Source organism: Pleurodeles waltl, chromosome 7 (assembly GCF_031143425.1).
Source record: "Pleurodeles waltl isolate 20211129_DDA chromosome 7, aPleWal1.hap1.20221129, whole genome shotgun sequence".
Taxonomy (NCBI): Eukaryota; Metazoa; Chordata; class Amphibia; order Caudata; family Salamandridae; genus Pleurodeles; species Pleurodeles waltl.
In genome coordinates, this window is record NC_090446.1 from 9,440,565 (window position 1) to 9,458,792 (window position 18,228).

Consider the following 18,228-nt stretch of genomic DNA (forward strand, 5'->3'; position numbering starts at 1 on the left):
GGTTAGCTCGGAGCAGATGTCAATGGCTTTGGCTTTGTTTTCGGTGCCGAGCGCAGAGCACCAGTAGCAGATGTTTGTAAGAAATTGTCCCTTTTTGACATGGTCACCCCCACTTTTTGCCTGAATGGTCAAAGCCACCACATTCATGGTGTTCCACAGGACCTGAGCAAGAAGAGCAAAGAGGAAGGCGAAAGAGATGCTAACTTTGCTTCCCACCCCAAACGACTGATGTCTAGGTTGAGAATCAGAGCAATGGTGAGCAATAAGGCACTAACTCTGGACAGGTGATCTAGGACAAGCAACACTGCATGTGGTGTCAGTGGTTCGGTGAATTCTGCTCCAGTGGTCCAAATGTGGAGCAACAAGTTGGGTGAGTGAAGCCTGGTACAGTAAAGCACAATGACTGCAGACAGCATGCATTCCTGTACCATGAGCTCTCTCCTGGCAAGGCCTTCTGAGGACACAGCAAACGGGAAAGGAGGGGCTGAAGTCGGAGTATCTAAGTATCCCGAAAGACATACTCAGCCCACGTCAATCTTGAAAGCCTCCCCAATAAAAGTCAAGATTGGTTGATTATGGACTTGTGCCCTTTCTGTGTACCCTCAAAGAGTGGACAGATAAGTCTTCCAGACTTGGATGTAGGGTGACCTCTTTTCTGCTGCAATAATTCTGCCACAGACATAGGTAGACTCTGGGAGCTGACGCCAACTAACAAGGGAAGTTCAAAATCTAAAACAGCAATTCCCATGCGCAAACCTAAGGTACAGACTGGGAGCTGCATGACTTGGAATAAGTAGATATAGATTCCAAAGTTCTAAGGATGTGAGGCCTTCTCTTGGCCGAACCATCTGGTGGACAGACATACGGTTCCAAGCAAAGGTAAATGGTTCTAACAAGAGAAATCAACATTTTGTGGTCAATGTCCAGCTGAAAGTCGACAGAGGCCTTCTGGATCAGGGAGATAACTGAATAAAGTTTTTATCATTATCTGAAGAATCTGGTATGATTGCCTTCTTCCGTAGCAGATTAAAACACCATTTGACCAGGCCCCAGAGCCAAGGACTGCTGTCAAGCCCAGACTAAGAAGGAGGAGAAGCAAAACTCAATGAGTACACTTTTGATGTTGCTTGGCCACTGTGCCACAGGTGACAAGATGTGTCTACCCACAGTACTTCAAGAAGAGTGCAGGTGGCTGCACAGTGAGGAATACTGTTGGCAAAATAAGGTGAACTTTGTCTGGCCAATGTTTGGGATGAAACATCTAGTCTCTTGGTTTTCTTAGCTGCCAGATGACTAGCTTAAGTCTATCTAAAGGAACCCCATAATTTATAAACAAAACTTTGTTTAATAGTGTTTGCAATGATACTAGACTTACAGTGTGTGAGACCTAGAGTTTTCATGTGCCTGTTGTACATTCAAATTAAATGAATATATGTATATTTAGAATGTTAGCACATATGTGGAAGGATTGTTCCGTTTTTTTTTTTAATAGAAAACATGTGTTAAAAAGAGAACATGTTGCTGAATCAGGGAAGGATTTGCAAGGGAAAGGCACAGCAGTACAAACCTTTCTGTATCAGATTTACTTTGAACAATATGTTCATCACGTCTGTTTGAAGGAGTCCTGCAGGGACCAGGCCTCATGCAGCCATTGGCTTGCAGTCCTGTTTCACTTTGCACAGCCTCTCTATTTGCTTCTGTGGTGTCCTGGATGGGACATTCTAGTGCCGCCCCATCTGCCAGTGGCTGAAAGCTTCACATTGCGCAACACTTTTCATGAATTCTTCTCTAAACGATAGAGGCTCCTTGTAGTGGTGATCGCTTCGGGCACTGCTTGTCTGGATGCTGCCAGGATATCGAGCTTCGATTACTGAGGAAACTTTAGGGTCTCTGCTGACTACCTTTCTGGTGCATTCAGATTGGGTACAATATTTACATCTCATTCGAGTCGAGTCAAATAACTTTCACTTTTCTAATGCATTCCATTGTAAGGAGGGCTCTTCAGAGGGTTAGAATTATTAATCCTTGTAAGAGAAGGCCAGGGAATGAGTATTTTGTTGTCTATTCCAAAGTGCACTCCCAGTCCAATGACACTGCATCAGCCTATTTAAGCCCAAGGCCGGACAGGTGATTCCTGTTTTCTAATGGCCGGCAGAGTGAAACAACATATAGGCCGCCTGAACAGTGGAGCACAGAATCCCCCCGCTGAGCCCTCTGTTCAAGCCACCGTGACTGTTACCTATATCTCATACCCACATTTCTGTGCCCAATCAGGTTGGCTATCTCAGCCCCAGCTTGAGGCTAGTCCCCTGAATGACAGGCAAACATAGGAGCCACAGAGGGGCGTGACTGAAAGACACAGATCCAACAAAGTGAGAGGAGCTCAGACAGGAGGAGGGGGACGGACAGACTGACAAACACATGGGCACAGCGAGATAGAGTATGTAAGCAAGGCTTTCACAGAACCAGAGCCGGAGTGACTGGTGCAGGACCAGAAACAAAGTAATTGAAAATACTCTGCAAGTGAGAATTATCTTTTTGACCCCTAAACATATTTCACTCCAACTTTACATAGTCAGAAGCAAAACAGCCCCACTTCAAAATAAAATCAACCTGAGGCACTAGTCTTAAGACAGCACAGTAAAGCTGATTACAAGACCCCTCAGCACCCTGATAACAATCACTTTCATCATTGCTCCCATCGCAAAAGGGTTCTGTACAGCAGCAGGCTTTAATGTTTCCCATCAATAAATCAATGTGTGGTTTTGGTTCCACCCTCTCCTTCCTCTTACACATACAATCTAGCATCTACGCACCCTGTCTGTGCCTCACAGTAGCACTGCACGTCTCCTCTCCGCACAAATTAGGAACATCCTAAATATAATTATTTCTACCACTCAAGCCTAGATATTGTATTCAATTAGGACTCCTGGGTTTATGGTATTTATTTTTTGAACTTTTCCATCTGAATTTATCCATATTTATGTATTGGCCTTTTTTTGTATTTATCCATATTTATTTTGTATTTTGAGAGTAAATGGAGTCGTAAAATGGTATATTTACACATTTATTTAACTGATAAACATTCTCTCATACTTTGATACCTGTCGCGTTTTAGCAAATTAGGCCGACAAATATAACAAAACACTACACCCATAGGTAAATATTAGCATTATATACAAATGTAGTGTAAGGAAATGCCTCCTTGGCATGGTTGCCCCCTGACTTTTTGCCTTTGCTGATGCTATGTTTACAATTGAAAGTGTGCTGAGGCCTGCTAACCAGGCCCCAGCACCAGTGTTCTTTCCCTAACCTGTACTTTTGTATCCACAATTGGCAGACCCTGGCATCCAGATAAGTCCCTTGTAACTGGTACTTCTAGTACCAAGGGCCCTGATGCCAAGGAAGGTCTCTAAGGGCTGCAGCATGTCTTATGCCACCCTGGAGACCCCTCACTCAGCACAGACACACTGCTTGCCAGCTTGTGTGTGCTAGTGAGGACAAAACGAGTAAGTCGACATGGCACTCCCCTCAGGGTGCCATGCCAGCCTCTCACTGCCTATGCAGTATAGGTAAGACACCCCTCTAGCAGGCCTTACAGCCCTAAGGCAGGGTGCACTATACCATAGGTGAGGGTACCAGTGCATGAGCATGGTACCCCTACAGTGTCTAAACAAAACCTTAGACATTGTAAGTGCAGGGTAGCCATAAGAGTATATGGTCTGGGAGTCTGTCAAACACGAACTCCACAGCACCATAATGGCTACACTGAAAACTGGGAAGTTTGGTATCAAACTTCTCAGCACAATAAATGCACACTGATCCCAGTGTACATTTTATTGTAAAATACACCACAGAGGGCACCTTAGAGGTGCCCCCTGAAACTTAACCGACTATCTGTGTAGGCTGACTTGTTTTAGCAGCCTGCCACAAACCGAGACATGTTGCTGGCCCCATGGGGAGAGTGCCTTTGTCACTCTGAGGCCAGTAACAAAGCCTGCACTGGGTGGAGATGCTAACACCTCTCCCAGGCAGGAATTGTCACACCTGGCGGTGAGCCTCAAAGGCTCACCTCCTTTGTGCCAACCCAGCAGGACACTCCAGCTAGTGGAGTTGCCCGCCCCCTCCGGCCAGGCCCCACTTTTGGCGGCAAGGCCGGAGAAAATAATGAGAATAACAAGGAGGAGTCACTGGCCAGTCAGGACAGCCCCTAAGGTGTCCTGAGCTGAGGTGACTCTAACTTTTAGAAATCCTCCATCTTGCAGATGGAGGATTCCCCCAATAGGGTTAGGATTGTGACCCCCTCCCCTTGGGAGGGGGCACAAAGAGGGTGTACCCACCCTCAGGGCTAGTAGCCATTGGCTACTAACCCCCCAGACCTAAACACGCCCTTAAATTTAGTATTTAAGGGCTACCCTGAACCCTAGAAAATTAGATTCCTGCAACTACCAGAAGAAGGACTGCCTAGCTGAAAACCCCTGCAGCGGAAGACCAGAAGACGACAACTGCCTTGGCTCCAGAAACTCACCGGCCTGTCTCCTGCCTTCCAAAGATCCTGCTCCAGCGACGCCTTCCAAAGGGACCAGCGACCTCGACATCCTCTGAGGACTGCCCCTGCTTCGAAAAGACAAGAAACTCCCGAGGACAGCGGACCTGCTCCAAGAAAAGCTGCAACTTTGTTTCCAGCAGCTTTAAAGAACCCTGCAAGCTCCCCGCAAGAAGCGTGAGACTTGCAACACTGCACCCGGCGACCCCGACTCGGCTGGTGGAGATCCGACACCTCAGGAGGGACCCCAGGACTACTCTGATACTGTGAGTACCAAAACCTGTCCCCCCTGAGCCCCCACAGCGCCGCCTGCAGAGGGAATCCCGAGGCTTCCCCTGACCGCGACTCTTTGAACCTAAAGTCCCGACGCCTGGGAGAGACCCTGCACCCGCAGCCCCCAGGACCTGAAGGACCGGACTTTCACTGGAGAAGTGACCCCCAGGAGTCCCTTTCCCTTGCCCAAGTGGAGGTTTCCCCGAGGAATCCCCCCCTTGCCTGCCTGCAGCGCTGAAGAGATCCCGAGATCTCTCATAGACTAACATTGCGAACCCGACGCTTGTTTCTACACTGCACCCGGCCGCCCCCGCGCCGCTGAGGGTGAAATTTCTGTGTGGACTTGTGTCCCCCCCGGTGCCCTACAAAACCCCCCTGGTCTGCCCTCCGAAGACGCGGGTACTTACCTGCAAGCAGACCGGAACCGGGGCACCCCCTTCTCTCCATTCTAGCCTATGTGTTCTGGGCACCACTTTGAACTCTGCACCTGACCGGCCCTGAGCTGCTGGTGTGGTGACTTTGGGGTTGCTCTGAACCCCCAACGGTGGGTTACCTTGGACCAAGAACTGAACCCTGTAAGTGTCCTACTTACCTGGTAAAACTAACAAAAACTTACCTCCCCCAGGAACTGTGAAAATTGCACTGTGTCCACTTTTAAAACAGCTATTTGTCAATAACTTGAAAAGTATACATGCAATTTTGATGATTTGAAGTTCCTAAAGTACTTACCTGCAATACCTTTCGAATGAGATATTCCATGTAGAATTTGAACCTGTGGTTCTTAAAATAAACTAAGAAAAGATATTTTTCTATATAAAAACCTATTGGCTGGATTTGTCTCTGAGTGTGTGTACCTCATTTATTGTCTTGTGTATGTACAACAAATGCTTAACACTACTCCTTGGATAAGCCTACTGCTCGACCACACTACCACAAAATAGAGCATTAGTATTATCTATTTTTACCACTATTTTACCTCTAAGGGGAACCCTTGGACTCTGTGCATGCTATTCCTTACTTTGAAATAGCACATACAGAGCCAACTTCCTACATTGGTGGATCAGCGGTGGGGTACAAGACTTTGCATTTGCTGGACTACTCAGCCAATACCTGATCACACGACAAATTCCAAAATTGTCATTAGAAATTGATTTTTGCAATTTGAAAAGTTTTCTAAATTCTTAAAAGACCTGCTAGGGCCTTGTGTTAGATCCTGTTTAGCATTTCTTTTAGAGTTTAAAAGTTTGTTAAAAGTTTGAATTAGATTCTAGAACCAGTTTTAGTTTCTTAAAAAGTATTCCAACTTTTAGAAGCATAATGTCTAGCACAGATGTGAATGTGGTGGAACTCGACACCACACCTTACCTCCATCTACAGATGAGAGAGCTAAGGTCACTCTGTAAACTAAAGAAAATAGCAATGGGCCCCAAACCTACCAAAGTACAGCTCCAGGAGCTTTTGGCAGAGTTTGAAAAGGCCAACCCCTCTGAGGATGGCAACTCAGAGGATGAAGATAGTGACTTGGAGGGAAATTCCCCCCCTCCAGTCCTACTTAGGGAGAGCAGGGCTTCTCAAGCCCTGACTCCACAAATAATAGTCAGAGATGCTGGTTCCCTCACAGGAGGGACCAACAACTCTGAAATCACTGAGGATAACTCCAGTGAAGAGGACATCCAGTTAGCCAGGATGGCCAAAAGATTGGCTTTGGAAAGACAGATCCTAGCCATAGAGAGGGAAAGACAAGAGATGGGCCTAGGACCCATCAATGGTGGCAGCAACATAAATAGGGTCAGAGATTCTCCTGACATGTTGAAAATCCCCAAAGGGATTGTAACTAAATATGAAGATGGTGATGACATCACCAAATGGTTCACAGCTTTTGAGAGGGCTTGTGTAACCAGAAAAGTGAACAGATCTCACTGGGGTGCTCTCCTTTGGGAAATGTTCACAGGAAAGTGTAGGGATAGACTCCTCACACTCTCTGGACAAGATGCAGAATCTTATGACCTCATGAAGGGTACCCTGATTGAGGGCTTTGGGTTCTCCACTGAGGAGTACAGGATTAGGTTCAGGGGGGCTCAAAAATCCTCGAGCCAGACCTGGGTTGACTTTGTTGACTACTCAGTGAAAACACTAGATGGTTGGATTCAAGGCAGTGGTGTAAGTAATTATGATGGGCTGTACAATTTATTTGTGAAAGAACACCTGTTAAGTAATTGTTTCAATGATAAACTGCATCAGCATCTGGTAGACCTAGGACCAATTTCTCCCCAAGAATTGGGAAAGAAGGCGGACCATTGGGTCAAGACAAGGGTGTCCAAGACTTCAACAGGGGGTGACCAAAAGAAAGGGGTCACAAAGACTCCCCAGCAGAAGGGTGATGAGACAACCAAAACTAAAAATAGTAAAGAGTCTTCTACAGGCCCCCAAAAACCTGCACAGGAGGGTGGGCCCAGAGCCTCTTCACAAAACAATGGGTACAAGGGTAAAAACTTTGATCCCAAAAAGGCCTGGTGTCATAGCTGTAAACAGCATGGACACCAAACTGGAGACAAGGCCTGTCCCAAGAAGGGTTCCACTCCAAACTCCCATCCAGGTAACACTGGTATGGCTAGTCTCCAAGTGGGATCAACAGTGTGCCCAGAGCAAATCAGGGTTCACACTGAAGCTACTCTAGTTTCTGAGGGTGGGGTGGATTTAGCCACACTAGCTGTCTGGCCGCCTAACATGCAAAAATACAGACAGCAACTCTTAATTAATGGGACTAGAATAGAGGGCCTGAGGGATACAGGTGCCAGTGTCACCATGGTGACAGAGAAACTGGTTTCCCCTGGCCAATACCTGACTGGAAAAACTTACACAGTCACCAACGCTGACAATCAGAGAAAAGTACATCCCATGGCAATGGTTACTTTAGAATGGGGAGGGGTCAATGGCCTGAAACAGGTGGTGGTCTCCTCAAATATCCCAGTGGACTGTCTGCTTGGAAATGACCTGGAGTCCTCAGCATGGGCTGAGGTAGAGCTAAAAACCCATGCAGCAATGCTGGGTATCCCTGAACTGGTGTGTGTGAAAACAAGAGCACAATGCAAGGCACAGGGTGAAAAAGTAGAGCTGGAGTCTGGAAAAATGGCCCAGCCTACCAAGAGAACAGGAAAGTCAGTTGGGAAACCAACTGCAACACAGCAAAAGAAAGGGAACCTCTCTTCTCAGGAAGAAGTTCTGCCCTCTGAGGGAACTGAGCCTTTGGAGCTTGAACCTTACCAGGTTGAGCTCTTAGGCCCAGGGGGACCCTCCAGGGAGGAGCTGTGTAAGGGACAAGAAACCTGTCCCTCTCTTGAAGGCCTTAGGCAGCAAGCTGCTGAAGAGTCCAAAGGCAAGAAAACTGGAACCCATAGGGTCTATTGGGAGGATGGACTCCTGTACACTGAGGCCAGAGACCCCAAACCTGGTGCCACTAGGAGAGTGGTAGTGCCTCAGCTGTTCAGAGAGTTCATCCTAACATTGGCCCATGACATTCCCCTTGCTGGACATTTGGGACAAACCAAGACGTGGGAGAGGTTAGTCAACCACTTCTACTGGCCCAATATGTCCAACATGGTTAAGGAGTTTTGCCTCTCCTGCCCCACCTGTCAAGCCAGTGGTAAGACAGGTGGGCATCCAAAGGCCCCCCTCATTCCACTTCCAGTGGTGGGGGTTCCCTTTGAAAGAGTGGGTGTGGACATAGTTGGTCCACTGGAACCTCCCACAGCCTCAGGAAATATGTATATCCTGGTAGTAGTGGATCATGCTACCAGGTATCCTGAAGCTATTCCCCTTAGGTCGACTACTGCCCCTGCAGTAGCCAAGGCCCTCATTGGTATCTTTACCAGAGTGGGTTTCCCTAAGGAGGTGGTGTCTGACAGAGGTACCAACTTCATGTCAGCATACCTAAAGCACATGTGGAATGAGTGTGGAGTGACTTATAAATTCACTACACCATACCATCCACAAACTAATGGCTTGGTTGAGAGATTCAACAAGACATTAAAAGGCATGATCATGGGGCTCCCAGAAAAGCTCAAAAGGAGATGGGATGTCCTCTTGCCATGTCTGCTTTTCGCTTACAGAGAGGTGCCACAGAAGGGAGTAGGATTCTCACCCTTTGAACTTCTGTTTGGTCATCCTGTAAGGGGACCACTTGCCCTTGTTAAAGAAGGCTGGGAGAGACCTCTCCACGAGCCTAAACAGGACATAGTGGACTATGTACTTGGCCTTCGCTCTAGAATGGCAGAGTACATGGAAAAGGCAACCAAAAACCTTGAGGCCAGCCAACAGCTCCAGAAGTTTTGGTATGACCAAAAGGCTGCACTGGTTGAGTTCCAACCAGGGCAGAAAGTCTGGGTTCTGGAGCCTGTGGCTCCCAGGGCACTCCAGGACAAATGGAGTGGCCCTTACCCAGTACTAGAAAGGAAGAGTCAGGTCACCTACCTGGTGGACCTGGGCACAAGCAGGAGCCCCAAGAGGGTGATCCATGTGAACCGCCTTAAGCTCTTCCATGACAGGGCTGATGTGAATCTGTTGATGGTAACAGATGAGGATCAGGAGGCAGAGAGTGAACCTCTCCCTGATCTTTTGTCATCAGACCCAAAAGATGGCACAGTAGATGGAGTGATCTACTCAGACACCCTCTCTGGCCAACAGCAAGCTGATTGTAGGAGAGTCCTACAACAGTTTCCTGAACTCTTCTCCTTAACCCCTGGTCAGACACACCTGTGTACCCATGATGTGGACACAGGAGACAGCATGCCTGTCAAGAACAAAATCTTTAGACAGTCTGACCATGTTAAGGAAAGCATCAAGGTGGAAGTCCACAAGATGCTGGAATTGGGAGTGATTGAGCGCTCTGACAGCCCCTGGGCTAGCCCAGTGGTCTTAGTCCCCAAACCTCACACCAAAGATGGAAAGAAAGAGATGAGGTTTTGTGTGGACTACAGAGGGCTCAATTCTGTCACCAAGACAGATGCTCATCCAATTCCAAGAGCTGATGAGCTCATAGACAAATTAGGTGCTGCCAAATTTCTAAGTACCTTTGACTTGACAGCAGGGTACTGGCAAATAAAAATGGCACCTGGAGCAAAAGAAAAGACAGCATTCTCCACACCGGATGGGCATTATCAGTTTACTGTTATGCCCTTTGGTTTAAAGAATGCCCCTGCCACCTTCCAAAGGTTGGTGAATCAAGTCCTTGCTGGCTTGGAGTCCTTTAGCACAGCTTATCTTGATGATATTGCTGTCTTTAGCTCCACCTGGCAGGATCACCTGGTCCACCTGGGGAAGGTTTTGAAGGCTCTGCAATCTGCAGGCCTCTCTATCAAGGCATCCAAGTGCCAGATAGGGCAGGGAACTGTGGTTTACTTGGGACACCTTGTAGGTGGAGGCCAAGTTCAGCCACTCCAACCCAAGATCCAGACTATTCTGGACTGGGTAGCTCCAAAAACCCAGACTCAAGTCAGGGCATTCCTTGGCTTGACTGGGTATTACAGGAGGTTTGTGAAGGGATATGGATCCATTGTGACAGCCCTCACTGAACTCACCTCCAAGAAAATGCCCAAGAAAGTAAACTGGACTGTGGAATGCCAACAGGCCTTTGACACCCTGAAACAGGCAATGTGCTCAGCACCAGTTCTCAAAGCTCCAGATTATTCTAAGCAGTTCATTGTGCAGACTGATGCCTCTGAACATGGGATAGGGGCAGTTTTGTCCCAAACAAATGATGATGGCCTTGACCAGCCTGTTGCTTTCATTAGCAGGAGGTTACTCCCCAGGGAGCAGCGTTGGAGTGCCATTGAGAGGGAGGCCTTTGCTGTGGTTTGGTCCCTGAAGAAGCTGAGACCATACCTCTTTGGGACTCACTTCCTAGTTCAAACTGACCACAGACCTCTCAAATGGCTGATGCAAATGAAAGGTGAAAATCCTAAACTGTTGAGGTGGTCCATCTCCCTACAGGGAATGGACTTTATAGTGGAACACAGACCTGGGACTGCCCATGCCAATGCAGATGGCCTTTCCAGGTTCTTCCACTTAGAAAATGAAGACTCTCTTGGGAAAGGTTAGTCTCATCCTCTTTCGTTTGGGGGGGGGGTTGTGTAAGGAAATGCCTCCTTGGCATGGTTGCCCCCTGACTTTTTGCCTTTGCTGATGCTATGTTTACAATTGAAAGTGTGCTGAGGCCTGCTAACCAGGCCCCAGCACCAGTGTTCTTTCCCTAACCTGTACTTTTGTATCCACAATTGGCAGACCCTGGCATCCAGATAAGTCCCTTGTAACTGGTACTTCTAGTACCAAGGGCCCTGATGCCAAGGAAGGTCTCTAAGGGCTGCAGCATGTCTTATGCCACCCTGGAGACCCCTCACTCAGCACAGACACACTGCTTGCCAGCTTGTGTGTGCTAGTGAGGACAAAACGAGTAAGTCGACATGGCACTCCCCTCAGGGTGCCATGCCAGCCTCTCACTGCCTATGCAGTATAGGTAAGACACCCCTCTAGCAGGCCTTACAGCCCTAAGGCAGGGTGCACTATACCATAGGTGAGGGTACCAGTGCATGAGCATGGTACCCCTACAGTGTCTAAACAAAACCTTAGACATTGTAAGTGCAGGGTAGCCATAAGAGTATATGGTCTGGGAGTCTGTCAAACACGAACTCCACAGCACCATAATGGCTACACTGAAAACTGGGAAGTTTGGTATCAAACTTCTCAGCACAATAAATGCACACTGATCCCAGTGTACATTTTATTGTAAAATACACCACAGAGGGCACCTTAGAGGTGCCCCCTGAAACTTAACCGACTATCTGTGTAGGCTGACTAGTTTTAGCAGCCTGCCACAAACCGAGACATGTTGCTGGCCCCATGGGGAGAGTGCCTTTGTCACTCTGAGGCCAGTAACAAAGCCTGCACTGGGTGGAGATGCTAACACCTCTCCCAGGCAGGAATTGTCACACCTGGCGGTGAGCCTCAAAGGCTCACCTCCTTTGTGCCAACCCAGCAGGACACTCCAGCTAGTGGAGTTGCCCGCCCCCTCCGGCCAGGCCCCACTTTTGGCGGCAAGGCCGGAGAAAATAATGAGAATAACAAGGAGGAGTCACTGGCCAGTCAGGACAGCCCCTAAGGTGTCCTGAGCTGAGGTGACTCTAACTTTTAGAAATCCTCCATCTTGCAGATGGAGGATTCCCCCAATAGGGTTAGGATTGTGACCCCCTCCCCTTGGGAGGGGGCACAAAGAGGGTGTACCCACCCTCAGGGCTAGTAGCCATTGGCTACTAACCCCCCAGACCTAAACACGCCCTTAAATTTAGTATTTAAGGGCTACCCTGAACCCTAGAAAATTAGATTCCTGCAACTACCAGAAGAAGGACTGCCTAGCTGAAAACCCCTGCAGCGGAAGACCAGAAGACGACAACTGCCTTGGCTCCAGAAACTCACCGGCCTGTCTCCTGCCTTCCAAAGATCCTGCTCCAGCGACGCCTTCCAAAGGGACCAGCGACCTCGACATCCTCTGAGGACTGCCCCTGCTTCGAAAAGACAAGAAACTCCCGAGGACAGCGGACCTGCTCCAAGAAAAGCTGCAACTTTGTTTCCAGCAGCTTTAAAGAACCCTGCAAGCTCCCCGCAAGAAGCGTGAGACTTGCAACACTGCACCCGGCGACCCCGACTCGGCTGGTGGAGATCCGACACCTCAGGAGGGACCCCAGGACTACTCTGATACTGTGAGTACCAAAACCTGTCCCCCCTGAGCCCCCACAGCGCCGCCTGCAGAGGGAATCCCGAGGCTTCCCCTGACCGCGACTCTTTGAACCTAAAGTCCCGACGCCTGGGAGAGACCCTGCACCCGCAGCCCCCAGGACCTGAAGGACCGGACTTTCACTGGAGAAGTGACCCCCAGGAGTCCCTTTCCCTTGCCCAAGTGGAGGTTTCCCCGAGGAATCCCCCCCTTGCCTGCCTGCAGCGCTGAAGAGATCCCGAGATCTCTCATAGACTAACATTGCGAACCCGACGCTTGTTTCTACACTGCACCCGGCCGCCCCCGCGCCGCTGAGGGTGAAATTTCTGTGTGGACTTGTGTCCCCCCCGGTGCCCTACAAAACCCCCCTGGTCTGCCCTCCGAAGACGCGGGTACTTACCTGCAAGCAGACCGGAACCGGGGCACCCCCTTCTCTCCATTCTAGCCTATGTGTTCTGGGCACCACTTTGAACTCTGCACCTGACCGGCCCTGAGCTGCTGGTGTGGTGACTTTGGGGTTGCTCTGAACCCCCAACGGTGGGTTACCTTGGACCAAGAACTGAACCCTGTAAGTGTCCTACTTACCTGGTAAAACTAACAAAAACTTACCTCCCCCAGGAACTGTGAAAATTGCACTGTGTCCACTTTTAAAACAGCTATTTGTCAATAACTTGAAAAGTATACATGCAATTTTGATGATTTGAAGTTCCTAAAGTACTTACCTGCAATACCTTTCGAATGAGATATTCCATGTAGAATTTGAACCTGTGGTTCTTAAAATAAACTAAGAAAAGATATTTTTCTATATAAAAACCTATTGGCTGGATTTGTCTCTGAGTGTGTGTACCTCATTTATTGTCTTGTGTATGTACAACAAATGCTTAACACTACTCCTTGGATAAGCCTACTGCTCGACCACACTACCACAAAATAGAGCATTAGTATTATCTATTTTTACCACTATTTTACCTCTAAGGGGAACCCTTGGACTCTGTGCATGCTATTCCTTACTTTGAAATAGCACATACAGAGCCAACTTCCTACATGTAGGTTAACATATGTCTGTATTTAATGCAATATCATCCTATTTTGTAACTTCCCATGTATAGCTGTCCAACTGTTGGGCTGCAATTCATGAAAGACAGCACTGAGAGCCTCTCACAAGAAGCACAATTTTGTGTATTTTTCCACTTTAAAAAATAAATACAGGCAGGAAACACATTGTTTTCTGTCTGTATCTGTAGAAATCTGAAAAAAAGTGAAAACTGGGAGCCTTATATCTAATACCCACTACAATCTGATTTGTGCCCTACACCTGATAATTATTAACCTCTTGTATGCCTGTTTGTGCCACGACATAATTATGACAGGCTCCTCTGTCTGCCTACATGTCTTCCTACACTCTGGTCCTTGCCTCTGGATTACACCCTGGCTTCCACCTGCCCCAAACGCCATTGGTCATGTCAAGCTTATCCCCAAAAGCCCATTTCATTTTCAAAGGTCCTGGCTTGGGTCACTGCCTATATTCTACCAACAACCTCTACTCTACCCTGCTCCTTTATCAGAGATCAGCCCTTAATGCAACAGTGATTTCCCCACCCACCGTGAGTGTGTTTAAATAAGCACTAACTCAGCTTGTGCAGGCATCCTGTACCAACTCTACATAAGCATAGCCTTTCTGCTTAATAATATGACAACTGTTTGGGGCTGTCTTCCAAGTTCTTCACTAGTGTGGAGTAACCAACAGTCTCTTCCTCAGTTGCTCAACCATGTGCGGCGTCCCCCTGTGGCTTACAACCTTATCTCCCTTAAGGTCTCCTTCCAGTACTAAGCTCATCAGCACAGCTCTTCCTGCCTCTGACTTTTATTTACTGCATGAACAGAGGACTGAAGATGGAATGCCACGTTCCAGCCTTGGCCTCTCTGCCTCCAGTAACCAGACATCTCAAACATTATAAACCCTTCTCATTTTGGTATCTGCTAATGCCATGGTTCCCAATCTGTGGTCCGGGGACCCCTGGTGGTCCGTGAAGCCTCCTCAGGGGGTCCACCACTGCTTAGAAAACTAAATAATATTAACAGATTAGGTCCCTAGCTTTCAGTAATGACTCAGTCAGCAGGCCCCTAGATTCCAATAATGATTCACTGGGGGTCCCCTGGTTCCAGTAATGCTAAAGCGGGGGTCCACAGAAGTCAAAAGGTTAGGAACCACTGTGCTTATGCAACAGCCTGATTAATTCAACACATTCTGGGGCTCTTGGACCCCACATTTCTGTCTTCGCCCACTCACTTTGTGAAGAAGCAACATGTTCTCGTCTCTCAGGTTCTGGCCGGTTCTTGCGACGGAGCCCCTCCTCTTCCTTGTCACTCAGTGTGAAGACGGACGTGATAATCGGATCTCCTGGTTTTAAATGGAAACAGGTGCCAGGTCATTGCCTCTTATGTAAACAAATACAGCAGTTTTGGTGTGATGGGAGAAATGACATCTATTACAAGCCCCTTTCAAAACCTCAAGTGCCCTTCATGGCTACCAGGCCGCTAACTCCTGTCTGCGCTTAAAACTTGATTACAAGTTTGGTGAAATCAAGAGCTTGTCCCTGTAATTTAAAGCAGGGAAAATATTCCACAAATTATGCAAAATGTCACTTTGCACACCCGCTGATGGGTGGGAACTGTGCACTGCTAGTTTGCCCTCCCCATGTGAATGCAAATTAGAATGTAAGCACGTTGCAGCTGCACCCTGCAGGCCTATTGTAACAAGGTCCAAATATGAAGACACAAGCAATGTTATGATGCCTTTGATTGTGGGTGAGTGATGGTCAGCAGGCGATTAGTTGAAGGTTGCTAACTCTGCTCAACAAGCTGTACATCTTAAAATCACCTGAAGCTTACCTGTGCTCGGACTGCTGCGGATTTCAGTTTCCTCTCGGCCATGGGTATCGCTGGAGCAGGGATACTCCTTATGTTTCACCCGGCATAAGATATCAGCTTTTACTGTCGTGTCACAGGCTGCTGAGAGAAGAGCTGGTGTTACACAGGACTACTGCTCGTTTACAGTCCACAGAGCAAGCGACAGTCACTGGATGAGATCAGGAACATCTTTAGCCCAGATCCTTGTGGCTACGACCCCAGGACCATTGAAAGGTCATTCATGCTAGGTCCTTCAGATGGACACCAGGACCACTGAAAGGTCATTCATGCTAGGTCCTTCAGATGGACATCAGGACCACTGAAAGGGCATTCATGCTAGGTCCTTCAGATGGACACCAGGACCACTGAAAGGTCATTCATGCTAGGATCTTCAGATGGACATCAGGACCACTGAAAGGGCATTCATGCTAGGATCTTCAGATGGACATCAGGACCACTGAAAGGGCATTCATGCTAGGATCTTCAGATGGACATCAGGACCACTGAAAGGGCATTCATGCTAGGATCTTCAGATGGACACCAGGACCACTGAAAGGGCATTCATGCTAGGATCTTCAGATGGACACCAGGACCACTGAAAGGTCATTCATGCTAGGTCCTTCAGATGGAACACCAGGACAATTGAACGGTCATTCATTCTAGGATCTTCAGATGGTGTAAAAACTTCTATAGCCTCCCAAGGGTTATCTGGTGAGATAATTTCCAATCAAAATACATTCTCTGAGAAACATGACTATCCCAGACAAAACATGAATAAACAACGCCCCAGACACCCTCCAGGCCCTCAACGGTAAATAGGAGGCACAAATTGGGAAATTCGAGGAGGGTGAATGGGATGAGGCACTGGGGGGTGCCTAGGGAAATCGCCATCAAATCCGGTTTCAGACTAATCCAACTGCGCCTACTACACCGCTCCTACTACTCCCGGATGGCCTTGCATACCAACCATTGGACGTTGGACGCTCATAGAAGTACATGTACTACGCTGTCTGAAGTCAGAAGAGCGAACGAGACATGTGCTCGTTCTGCCATGAAGCTCTGCAAGAACTCTGGTTTTGGGGCAGCTCTACATAAGTGGTGGCTCGCTTTTTCTGTGCGGGTGATGACACAATGTTTACTAATTTCAATTAGTAAATTTGTTTTCATATTTTCTATTTGGGGCATTATACGTAGTTCTGGTTTTGCGTTTTGTTGGCCTTGCCTCAGACCTTGTAATGTTTAGATATGAGCTCCAAGAGCTTAGTGCCCCAGGAATGGTTCTGTGGCGTTAACCCCTTCTAGGATGACCTTGAACTTCTTCCTGTCTGACTTCCATATTAGCCTAGGAGCTCATTTTCTGTGGCCTGTGTAGCCTGCTTGAGTGTATCTTCATCCAATATGTTGCTTTGTATTCACTATGTTTACACTTTGGACCTCATTCACAAGGGTAAGTTAACTTTACTACTTTTAGTATTCGCAAAGGTAAGTTACGAGTAGTATCTTTATGTTTGCACTCATAGCGGAATCTCCGCACTCATAAAGGAATCTCCGCACTCAGGACAGAGATCCATTCCGAATGCGGAGAGTCTGCACCAAGGGTGGAGATTCCACTCTGGGTGCGGAGATTCCAACCCAAGTGCAGATGAAAAGATACTACTTGTAAATTACCTTTGTGAATACCGAAAGTCGTAAACTTAGGGGGTTATTATAACTTTGGAGGAGGTGTTAATCCGTCCCAAAAGTGACGGTAAAGTGACGGATTTACCACCAGTCGTATTACGAGTCTATTATATCCTATGGAACTCGTAATACGGCTGGTGGTATATCCGTCGCATTTGGGACGGATTACCACCTCCTCCAAAGTTGTAATAACCCCCTTAGACTTTTAGTCTAAGTTTACCTTGGTGAATCGGGCCCTGTGTATTCACACTATGTAAGGAAATGCCTCCTTGGCATGGTTGCCCCCTGACTTTTTGCCTTTGCTGATGCTATGTTTACAATTGAAAGTGTGCTGAGGCCTGCTAACCAGGCCCCAGCACCAGTGTTCTTTCCCTAACCTGTACTTTTGTATCCACAATTGGCAGACCCTGGCATCCAGATAAGTCCCTTGTAACTGGTACTTCTAGTACCAAGGGCCCTGATGCCAAGGAAGGTCTCTAAGGGCTGCAGCATGTCTTATGCCACCCTGGAGACCTCTCACTCAGCACAGACACCCTGCTTGCCAGCTTGTGTGTGCTAGTGAGGACAAAACGAGTAAGTCGACATGGCACTCCCCTCAGGGTGCCATGCCAGCCTCTCACTGCCTATGCAGTATAGGTAAGACACCCCTCTAGCAGGCCTTACAGCCCTAAGGCAGGGTGCACTATACCATAGGTGAGGGTACCAGTGCATGAGCATGGTACCCCTACAGTGTCTAAACAAAACCTTAGACATTGTAAGTGCAGGGTAGCCATAAGAGTATATGGTCTGGGAGTTTGTCAAACACGAACTCCACAGCCCCATAATGGCTACACTGAAAACTGGGAAGTTTGGTATCAAACTTCTCAGCACAATAAATGCACACTGATGCCAGTGTACATTTTATTGTAAAATACACCCCAGAGGGCACCTTAGAGGTGCCCCCTGAAACTTAACCGACTATCTGTGTAGGCTGACTAGTTTTAGCAGCCTGCCACAAACCGAGACATGTTGCTGGCCCCATGGGGAGAGTGCCTTTGTCACTCTGAGGCCAGTA

At 47.9% G+C, this 18,228-nt stretch overlaps 1 protein-coding gene across 5 annotated transcripts in view; it reads right to left on the reverse strand.

Annotated features, from left to right (window-relative positions):
• LOC138303536 (uncharacterized) overlaps positions 1-18,228 on the reverse strand; it is a 126,691-nt gene that overhangs the window by 85,105 nt on the left and 23,358 nt on the right. For 4 of the 5 annotated variants that reach the window (XR_011205409.1, XM_069242756.1, XM_069242758.1 and 1 more), the window contains exons 4-5: positions 15,477-15,596; positions 14,875-14,985 (exon numbers count right to left, since the gene is read on the reverse strand). Coding sequence is in view for 4 of the 5 variants with exons in the window: in XM_069242756.1 (XP_069098857.1) it covers positions 14,875-14,985; positions 15,477-15,596 (231 nt within the window). In the remaining variant the exon portion in view is untranslated. The remainder of the gene's footprint in view (positions 1-14,874; positions 14,986-15,476; positions 15,597-18,228) is intronic. The other variant, XM_069242757.1, reaches the window with a different exon arrangement.